Source organism: Gymnoscopelus microlampas (assembly GCF_963454915.1).
Source record: "Gymnoscopelus microlampas genome assembly, chromosome: 16".
NCBI lineage: Eukaryota > Metazoa > Chordata > Actinopteri > Myctophiformes > Myctophidae > Gymnoscopelus > Gymnoscopelus microlampas.
In genome coordinates, this window is record NC_139953.1 from 5,272,295 (window position 1) to 5,284,003 (window position 11,709).

Sequence of the window (11,709 nt, forward strand, 5' to 3'; positions counted from 1 at the left end):
CTTAAACTGGTCTTTAATCTGCCTCTGTGGTCTGAACCTTAAAGGTTTCATGACATCAATTTTTGATTTTTTTATCATTTTTTTCTGACCTCAATTACACCCCAAAACATATGATTGTCAGGCAAAATCCCTCAACAGCGACACCCACAGACAGGTTATCTTTTAATTGCAGCTGAAAAGGCCACAGAGAGAAAAACCCTGCCATGGCTCACTGGAGTGGATTTTTCCAGTTAAAACCTTTTAATACACGTTTGAAGGACCATGATAAAGACTTTGAATGTGTTGTAAACCAGCATGTCATCTTTTTGGTCACAGTTGACTTTAACTTAAAGTAATACTAACGTTTTCAGTAAAACTAAAGTTAAATTGTATATCTTTTGTAAGTGGCAAATGTTTCACAACACCCACTCCATGAATTTCACCTCCGAAAGCCTTTTATTTATATATTTTCTATCGAACGCTGTCGAGCATGACTTTCCCTCGGAAATTACGTCAGCTGGCCGGAAAAAGGAAGCGGAAATCCACCGGGTTCCTGTTTGGCCAGGAACTACCGCGCCGGTTTCCTGTTTGGCCAGGAACTACCGCGCTAATAACAAAAGGAAACTCACGCTGATTTTAAGAGATTGTATGATTTGAAGAACGAAAAAAAACAGAAAAAGAAAACACAGCTCACGGTAACTAAAGCTCCACTGGCTAAGAGAAACGATCCACAGATCGTATAAAAACAATTAAAAGAACGCTTTTTGAAACACTTCCGTCTTCCGGTGAAAACGAATGGAATTCTGGGTAACAGAGGATAAACGAACGGCCTGCAGTGACGGTAATGACCAGCAGAGGCTGCTAAAAGTCGTTTTTTGGAAATTTGCACAGAACAACTTTAAACTTAAAAGGACTTCCTCCTTGTGATCCATTTCCCGCCGCTTCACTGGTATGATGACAGGTTCTTCAGAGCGAGGTTTACAGGGTGGATCAATCATTGAAGATATTTTATTACACACTGGACATTCCTTTATTCCGTTGTGTCCACCATTTCTGCAGACAGACACACAGGACAATGAAAGTCCTTTTCAGGAAAAGACACCTGGGAAGTCATTTTGTCTCTGAGTGAAGCTACAAACGCTCAATACAGGAAGTCAGTCAGCAGTGGTGGAAAAAGTACTCACGTTGTACTTAAGCAAAATAACCAATATCACAATGTAGAACTACAGATCTGTTACAAATAAAAGTCCAGTATAAAAAATGTACTGAGTAAAAGTACAAAAGTATTCGCAAAAAATACTTACTGAAAGTGAAAGTACTAATTTTGCAGAATGTCCCATTTCACAAATTTCCAAATGTATAAAAATGCTTTGAAAGTGTTGTGAGCTTGTAGATCTGCTATTTTCAGTGCATATACAGTATAGGGCTGAAGTGGTTAATGCATGTTTTGTAATGATAATCAAAATCTACAAAGTAACTAGTAACTAAAGTTTTCAAATAATTGTAGTGGAGTAAAACTACAATATTTGCCTCTGAGATGTAGTGGAGTAAAAGTAAAAGTATTGAAAATTGGAAATACTTGAGTAGAGTAAACATTCCTCAAAAGTGTACTTAAGTACAGTACTTGCAGTAAATGTAATTAGTTACTTTCTACCACTGTCAGTCAGTCAGTGAGTGGTAACACTCCTTCATCTAGAATGTTCCCTGAAGTTTACTTTCACTGTGAATCCTGGTTCGTGTTAAAGTTCCATTCGGCTGACAGAGTCGGCAGCAGATCCACGCTGTCTGGGTCAGTATGAGCACAATAACAGTTTGTTTCAATGTGTTTAGAAATACCGATTTGCTCTCGGGTGGCGCAGTGGTAAAAGTAGCCGCCGCCCACCACCACGGAGGTCGTGGGTTCAAAACCACCGCGGTGCATCCGGCTTTGTTGAGTGTCTATGTGAACACAAGTGGCCGGCATAGGCTCTATTCACAGCAGCCATATTATGAAGACATTCACAGGTGTTACCAATGATACTAATGAAGGCTCTGTTCCATTCTGGTCAAACAGAGTCAGGGTGCTGATATTGTGCATGTTGGCTCACTGGAAACACCAGTGGGTCTACAGTTGGGGTCCAGGGACCCTCATGGGCTTCCAAATGGCCCCTTACAGGTGTGTAAGTCTGAGAGTGTACAAATGGAACCAAATGGACCCGTAAGTCAATAGGATACAACAGCAGTGACAACACAGAAATGTGTCTGGGGAGGAATCAATTGGCATAATGACTAAATTGGGGAGAAAAATGGGTAGAATAAATAAACTAGAAAAAGTGCTCCTCAGAGCACAGGTCCTCCGCCAGGTCAGGTAGGTTATTGTGGGCCAGCAATGTTCGGAATTCGCCAATCAGGATGGAATATGAAAAACCGGACGGAACCGCCTTGATCGCTTGACTATAGAGATAATGTGTATCAATTTGCATGATGTTTGGAATACATTTGTAGGAGTAATATAAAAAAGCAAAAATCGACCTCCTGGTGGCGCTATAATAGGGCGATGTTAAAAGGATGGCATGTGTTCCTCAACGTAGTGCAAATGTGCGTGCAAAGCTTCAACGCAATCGGATGTTGCATTCATGATTTGCGGCATTTTGTTCAAAACGGGCCACTCCTGCAAACTTTAGATGTCAATCTTAGTCAATCAGGATGGAATATGAAAAATCAAACAGATCTTGATCACATTACTATAAAGATGACATAATGACATAATTTCACACAATCGTCATCACAACAAATGTTAATTGTCCTTTAAAATTAATTGTCCATTAAACTTAACATACGTTTGCCACTAGTACCAACACATTGACCTGCCTTCAAAAACGCTTCCTAAATTAGGTGGACTGATCCACAGTGGTGCCGTTGTGTGAGATGTTTCACTGGACAGTACATCTTAAAGGAGGACAAAGTAAATACCGCCACACTGCTGCTGTTGCAGTAGGACACAAGCTGTACTCATTTGGAGGATACAGTTACAGTACCTCAATGACAGTGATCAGATTGAAGTCCACATCTTTAATACAGTGTCTTTATGCTGGATGAAGTTGCCCCCAGTGACAAATGGAAGAGGAGAACGTCCTGTTGAGGTTCCTAACATGTGCTACAACCACACAGCTGTTCTGATAGAAGATTTGTTGTATATCTGGGGAGGTCTTCCTTACTGCAACATTATTTATACATTTGACAGAAACAGATGGTTCAATCCCAAGGTTTCTGTGAGCACAGGTGTCCGCCAGGCCAGGTAGGTTTATTGTGGGCCAGCAATGTTCGGAATTCGCCAATCAGGATGGAATATGAAAAATCGGACGGAACCGTCTTGATCACTTGACTATAGAGATAATGTGTACCGATTTGCATGATGTTTGGACCAAATTTGTAGGAGTAATGTAAAAAGAAAATGTTTTGCAAAAAGCGGCCTCCTGGTGGCGCTATAACAGGCCCATGTGAGAAATGTGGGGCTGAGGTTCTGCTCTGGCATCCAGGGAGTGTGTGTGCACAGTGTCGTTGCGATCAAGCCAACGGTGCCGGAGATTAGCTGTCCACAGACAGAATGACGCACGCACGCACTCACGCGCGGAAGGACGGACGGACAGGGTGCAAAACATACTCTCTCACCGGGTGCAGTACGTTAGTCCGACAGCGCATTCCTCCGACAGCGCAGCGCTCCGACGTTTCCAATACTAAACCCGAACCAAACCCACACCCTAACCCTAACCGCACGCGAATGCCACATAGTCGGAGAAAAGGTCTGTCGGATTAACGCATGCCTCCCCTCTCACCATGCCTTTCAGCCTGGCGGAGACATAAACACCAATTTGGAGTGGAAGTCATGGTGTCGTCACCTCAGTTGCTTGTGCGTGGTGATGCAGGTCACCCCAGTGCTATCTCCATGACTGCTGTTTGCATTTCTTCAGGGGGATTATTTGATAAACTAAAGTAAGGCAGCAAAAAATCGAATTGCTCTTCATGTTAGTGTGGTCTACACCAGGGGTTGCGAATGAAATAACCTATTAAAGGTATAGGGTTAGTGGTATTTTTTGGTTCAAACTAAAGCTTTTTTGTTAAAAGGTTAAAGCACTATTTTCTGATAGGTATCATTGCTATAGAGTGTTTGTTCAGCAACAGGAGTCTCTCTGTCTCTCCAGCTCTTTTAACACATTCCCCACCATTGACGGACATCGCCGTCATTTAAAATCCACTCGTTCACCGCCATTGACGGAGATCTCCGTCATTTAAAAAAAAAAAACTGTGTGGGAGGTCGCAATGCTATTTTTTTTTCCTTCACAGAAGCACAGTGAAACCCTCAGTGATTAGTAACCATCAGGGGATCGATCATACTGGAGATAAATATTCTGTGGTTCTTGAAAAATTTGTCAGAATGCTTACAGATGCTGGCAGAAGCTACCTCCAAGCATTAGAAAGCCCTGGCAGTGAATGTGCAGAAAATTAATTAGGTGACCAAATTTCAGCCAATCAGGACAGAGTACCGATTTATCAGCTTCATTCTTTTTTTTTTATAGTGTTCCAGTTCCATTGTTGTCTACTCATTTATTTGTGTCATTACTTCCAATCACAATATAGAGCTATTTAACACACAAAGAAAATCGCTTACCCTACCTTTAAATATGTAGGCGTATAATTATAAACCCACATTTATAATTATACCCTCTTTACATCAGCATTATTATTGTTAGGGGGGCAAACCAACCACATTGGCTTTGGTCAAGCACTGGGTAATCTCTACAAGGTGATGTGGCAGATTTTTCCCCCCTTTCCTTTTCTTTGCTGCTTCTTTCGTGTGTGTGTGTGTGTGTGTGTGTGTGTGTGTGTGTGTGTGTGTGTGTGTGTGCGCGCGTGTGCGTGCGTACAGCGTGGTGTGTGGTCAGTCTTTTTGGCAGGTTACTCTGCATGGAGGAGGAGGAAGAGGCAGGGGAGCAGAAGGAGGGGGACCACAAAGGCTCCAGCCGTCTCATCATCATTATCTACTCTGTGTTTTTGTTGTTATTGTATGGTTTATGTGTACGGTGTCATTTAGGGTCAGCACGCCATTCCCAATTAGGGTAAGGCAGGTGCCGTTGTGCTGTTCTGATGAAGAGAGTGAGAAAGCAACAATGGATGCGGTGAGAGAGAGAGAGAGAGAGAGAGAGAGTAGGGAGTTCTAGTAGGGCTAAAAATCCTCTAACTGTACATACATCTTTTTGTGTTTGTTTTATTTGACACTTGCTTTGGCGATGTAAACGTATGTTTTCCATTTCAACAAAGCCCTATCAAAATATATATATGAGAGAGAGAGAGAGAGAGAGAGAGAGAGAGAGAGAGAGAGAGAGAGAGAGAGAGAGAGAGAGAGAGAGAGAGAGAAAGAGAGAGAGAGAGAGAGAAAAAGAGAGACTACCGTTCGGTAGGCTACAGTTTGTTTTGTATCCATAACAGGAAGAGATAAAGGTGTAATTTGTAGCTTTGGTTTCTTGGGAACAAGAAACAACATCACAGTGAAAGGAGATAAGACAGAGAGAGAGGAAAAAGATGAGAGGTACTTTGAAGTACAGGATTGAAAAGAGTAGCGGTCAACCACTTTGGGCCTGGCATATGTATAGAAAATTGCCCCCCAAAAAAATACTATTTTCATGTGACAGTATAAAATACTGTAAGTAGTGACGGCTTCAGTTCCACAGGTGGTGTTTTGGTCTAAAAGAGAAGAATGCGGAGGCAAGAATCAAGAGTTTATTATTTGTCTCTTACTCATACAGGCACGAGCAGCCAAATGTTCCAACATGTTCCGCAGACAAGATAATCACGATGAAAAATAAAGAACAAGTAATAATACTGGATGAGATAGAAATGAAGAATGGCAGGCATATAAATCTCTTAGACAGGTACTTCAGCAGCAGTGTCACATGTGCAAGACGCAGAATTAAGGCTCACCTTCAAGATTCAAGAAGGTTTTATTTGCCACTGACTTATACAGGCACAAGCAGCAGAAAGCAGTGGTTGGGACTTGTCCTGCAGATTGTGCTACATACTGTATGATGAAAAATATATTAAAGCAAGAAAATAAAGATAGAGTACCGAAGCCCTGACGTCACTCCCACTACCCCTGGGTCACAGAGTTATTTTTACGGGGCCAGAGCTCTGCTCTGGACACGTATTGTTATTCGCATTATTCTGTCACTTCTGCCACTTTTCGCAGTTCTGGCTGAACCGTGCAGTCGCTTTTTACGAAACTCGGCCATATGGTAGATGGTCATGAAAAACGATCAAGAAATAATTCTCACACTCATTCGTCAAAAGGTGGCGCTATAGCACTCAATTGAAAAATGCCAACTTTGAACAGGTACAACTCATGCCCTGTTTGACCTACAGCCATGAAACTTGGATACACATATGCGTCTCCTCATGCTGAACAACTTTCACACTCTGACTTTTGACCTCTGACCTTTAGATCTCCCACCATTTTGAATTATATGAAAAACAGTCATTGGCTCCTAACTTCTGCATTTTTTCACTTATGGAAAATCCGTTGGAAATTTTTGTAGAAAGTGGTCCAAAGTTCAAGTGTGAAACGTTTCGTGCAGATTGCTCAAAAATCCCAGGAGGAGATAGATTTTAACTATTACAGTTTTATGAAAATTATTCATCTGTGCCTAAAACATACATGCAGACTCACATTTCTTTGAAACTTTGCAGAAATGTAGAGGGTCATTCCAAATATCACTGAAACCAATCTTACTCCAATTGGCCAAAAGGGGGCGCTATAGCAATTTTTTGAAAAGGCAGACTTTAAACAGGCATAAGTCATGCCTCGTTTGGCCGAAAGTCGTGAAACTTGCTTACACATGTGCCTTGACTCATGAGGAACACACGTATCGATTTGACCATTAAGCTCCGCCCTTAGATTTTCCGCAATTTTGAGCAGTTTGAAAAATACTTGTTTTTGCCAGTTCTGGCTTAACCGTGCATACGCTTTTTACGAAACTCGGCCATATGGTAGATGCTCATGAAAAACTACCAAGAAATAATTCTCACACTCATTCGTCAAAGGGTGGCGCTATAGCACTCAATTGAAAGTGCCAACTTTGAACAGGTACAACTCATGCCCTGTTTGACCTACAACCATGAAACTTCGATACACACATGCGTCTCTTCATGCCCGACAACTTTCGTGGTCTGACTTTTGACCTCTGACCTTTAGATCGCCCACCATTTTGAATTATATGAAAAACAGTCATTGGCTCCTAACTTCTGCATTTTTTCACTTATGGAAAATCCGTTGGAAATTTTTGTAGGCAGTGGTCCAAAGTTCATGTGTAAAATGTTTTGTGCAGATTGCTCAAAAATCCCAGGAGGAGATAGATTTTAACTATTACAGTTTTATGAAAATTATTCATCTGTGCCTAAAACATTCATGCAGACTCACATTTCTTTGAAACTTGGCAGAAATGTACAGGGTCATTCCAAATATCACTGAAACCAATCTCACTCCAATTGGCCAAAAGGGGGCGCTATAGCAATTTTTTGAAAAGGCATACTTTAAACAGGCATAAGTCATGCCTCGTTTGGCCGAAAGTCGTGAAACTTGCTTACACATGTGCCTTGACTCATGAGGAACACATCTATCGCTTTGACCAGTAAGCTCCGCCCTTAGATTGTCCGCAATTTTGAGCAGTTTGAAAAACACTTAAACCCAGGATTTTTCAGCTATTTGCGTGAAACTGTATCATCTGTGTGATCTCCTTTTTCACAGTTACTTATCTGTTGGGCCAATGGCGTCTCCCTTAAATGAAGGCCTCACAATCTCAGGGTCGCCAGTTCAAGCCTCACTTGATGCAGACTTAATTTAAGTTGAATTGCAAACAACATGACTGTATCATTGAATACATGTGCAACTGTTAAAGGTAATGATGAAATGCGTCTTGGAGAGAGTATGTTTTTTTAATGTATGACAAACTTCATTGTGAAAATAACCGATCTACAATCTCAAAACTTTTTCAGATAGCAACATGTTTCTGAGCTTGTAGATCGGCTGCTTTCACTGGTTCACTTTTATCTTCAACAGATGACCTCAGCCTGGACAAAGCTATAGCGGTATAGGTAGTGTCTCAGCCTGTGAATCCAAAGGTCGAGAGTTTGATTCCTGTCAATGGCAATAGGTTGAGATGTTAATGGGTGAGGTTTTTCACCTGGGATTGCCCCCCTGCGTCCTATATATGACCACCTCAGCTGGGTTGGGCTAAAAAGAATTTTCGCCTGTTGGAATCATTTGCTTTGTCTCAATTTCAATCTATTCCCTTTCCATGTCTTATTGTGCTATTATTACGGGGCCAGAGCTCTGCTCTGGACACGTATTGTTATTCGCATTATTCTGTCACTTCTTCTTCTGCCACTTTTCGCAGTTCTGGCTGAACCGCGCTGTCGGTTTTTACGAAACTCGGCCATATGGTAGATGGTCATGAAAAACGATCAAAAAATAATTCTCACAATCTTTCGTCCAAAGGTGGCGCTATAGCACTCAATTGAAAATGCCAACTTTGACCAGGTACAATTCATGCCCTGTTTGACCTACAGCCATGAAACTTGGATACACATATGCGTCTCCTCATGCTTAACAACTTTCACCCTCTGACTTTTGACCTCTGACCTTTAGATCTCCCACCATTTTGAATTATATGAAAAACAGTCATTGGCTCCTAACTTCTGCATTTTTTCACTTATGGAAAATCCGTTGGAAATTTTTGTAGAAAGTGGTCCAAAGTTCAAGTACGAAACGTTTCGTGCAGATTGCTCAAAAATCCCAGGAGGAGATAGATTTTAACTATTACAGTTTTATGAAAATTATTCATCTGTGCCTAAAACATACATGCAGACTCACATTTCTTTGAAACTTTGCAGAAATGTACAGGGTCATTCCAAATATCACTGAAACCAATCTTACTCCAATTGGCCAAAAGGGGGCGCTATAGCAATTTTTTGAAAAGGCAGACTTTAAACAGGCATAAGTCATGCCTCGTTTGGCCGAAAGTCGTGAAACTTGCTTACACATGTGCCTTGACTCATGAGGAACACACGTATCGATTTGACCATTAAGCTCCGCCCTTAGATTTTCCGCAATTTTGAGCAGTTTGAAAAATACTTGTTTTTGCCAGTTCTGGCTTAACCGTGCATACGCTTTTTACGAAACTCGGCCATATGGTAGATGCTCATGAAAAACTACCAAGAAATAATTCTCACACTCATTCGTCAAAGGGTGGCGCTATAGCACTCAATTGAAAGTGCCAACTTTGAACAGGTACAACTCATGCCCTGTTTGACCTACAACCATGAAACTTCGATACACACATGCGTCTCTTCATGCCCGACAACTTTCGTGGTCTGACTTTTGACCTCTGACCTTTAGATCGCCCACCATTTTGAATTATATGAAAAACAGTCATTGGCTCCTAACTTCTGCATTTTTTCACTTATGGAAAATCCGTTGGAATTTTTTGTAGGCAGTGGTCCAAAGTTCATGTGTAAAATGTTTCGTGCAGATTGCTCAAAAATCCCAGGAGGAGATAGATTTTAACTATTACAGTTTTATGAAAATTATTCATCTGTGCCTAAAACATACATGCAGACTCACATTTCTTTGAAACTTGGCAGAAATGTACAGGGTCATTCCAAATATCACTGAAACCAATCTCACTCCAATTGGCCAAAAGGGGGCGCTATAGCAATTTTTTGAAAAGGCAGACTTTAAACAGGCATAAGTCATGCCTCGTTTGGCCGAAAGTCGTGAAACTTGCTTACACATGTGCCTTGACTCATGAGGAACACATCTATCTCTTTGACCAGTAAGCTCCGCCCTTAGATTGTCCGCAATTTTGAGCAGTTTGAAAAACACTTAAACCCAGGATTTTTCAGCTATTTGCGTGAAACTGTATCATCTGTGTGATCTCCTTTTTCACAGTTACTTATCTGTTGGGCCAATGGCGTCTCCCTTAAATGAAGGCCTCACAATCTCAGGGTCGCCAGTTCAAGCCTCACTTGATGCAGACTTAATTTAAGTTGAATTGCAAACAACATGACTGTATCAATGAATACATGTGCAAATGGTAAAGATAACCTGAAATGCTTATTTGAGAGTACGTTTTTTACGTATGACATACTTCATTCTGAAAATAGCTGATCTACAATCTCACAACTTTTCATGGTTTGTGAGCTTGTAGATCGGCTACTTTCATTAGTTTTGGTTCTGAGGAGATGTACAATTTCTTCATTGGTAAATGGCTTGTGAACGAGTGATCTTAGTGTTAGTGAAACAGGGGCTTGGTTCATGAAAGAAGGCAAGAGTTTATGATCTTCAACAGACAATATCAGCCTGGACAAAGCTATAGCACTATAGGTAGTGTTGCAGCCTATTAGTCTGAAGGTTGAGAGTTCGAATCCTGTTAATGGCAGTAGGTTGAGATGTCCAATCAAACCATTATGTTTCCATCTCTCTCTCTCATCAATCTATTGTTTCCATGTCACTCTCTCTCTCTTCAATCTATTCCGTTTCCATGTCTCTCTCTCTCTCTCTATTCACTGGCCCCGTATTATCGCTGCTTGCAGCTATATTTTGTATTGGAATTCCCATAGGCAAATCTTAGATTGCAACTATGTTCGAAAAATAAACAACTGGAATTGCAATACAAACTCTGTGAGCCAGGGGGGATAGCGCCCTCTAGTCACAGTGATGTCAGACTTTGGTGCTCTATGACAATAATAAAACATAATATATACAAATATACAGTGATAGGACTATAATACACTACTTAGGAACTATAGTCCTAGACAGGCACAGTAACTAAATCGTAATTTGCAGCGTTTCAGTTAATTCTGATCAGTTATTCTGATTAAAACAGCAAACACCTAAATATTATACAAATTGCTCGACTTTATTTTATTGTAAGCAAAAAGGGTTATCGCTGTCTTGCGGGAAAGACAGGCAAACTAAGTATCGGTCAGTGGTTTCAGGAGATAACTACATGCTTTCCTTTAGAAAACAATTACTTATGCTCTTATCACGGAAAAGGATGGGCAAACCAAGGATCGGTCAGCGGTTTCAGGACATAACCATATGCTTTCCTTTGGAAAATAATTGCTTACTTACACTCTTCGAGACAAACAAGAGTTGTTCCAAAAAGTATGAGGAGGATTTAATTCAGTATGTCAAGAACAATGATCTATCTTATCTAACAGGCGAGGCTGGGGTTGGATAATTGCATCCTCTGCAGATGCATGGTCCTTTAGACTTGGATGGTGATATTAGTTTAAGTAAGTGCCCTCACTGTTGTGTTGTGTTATTTTGTTTTATCTTATTGTATGTATATAATTTGTTATTTTCTTTTGTCAATTAGTCACTGTTTGTCATACAGTGTAGTTACGAGAGTATTATTTGGCTTTGCGTTGTCATTTAAAGTCATTTTGTATCTTATTTGTATAAAATACCAAATATATTGATGAAAAGGAAATCACTTGTATATTTCACTTGTCTTTTTAGCGGTGCCAATGTTTGTGTATCTGTCTGCATGTATGTATGAGCACGGCATAAACAGCTGCAGCTGATTGCAACACAATATGCAAACAATTACACTAATCATACATGCGCACACACACACACACACACACACACACACACACACACACACACACACACACACACACACAAGCCACAAG

General features: G+C 40.8%; 1 protein-coding gene across 1 annotated transcript in view; it reads right to left on the bottom strand.

Annotated features, from left to right (window-relative positions):
- LOC311062769 (terminal nucleotidyltransferase 5A-like) overlaps positions 1 to 4,994 on the bottom strand; it is a gene marked incomplete at its 5' end in the record, with an annotated part of 35,020 nt that extends 30,026 nt beyond the window's left edge. The window contains 2 exons of the mRNA XM_084081990.1: positions 3,120 to 3,175; positions 4,919 to 4,994. Of these exons, the coding sequence (XP_083938116.1) occupies positions 3,120 to 3,175; positions 4,919 to 4,994 (132 nt within the window). The remainder of the gene's footprint in view (positions 1 to 3,119; positions 3,176 to 4,918) is intronic.
- Positions 4,995 to 11,709: the final 6,715 nt, after the last annotated feature.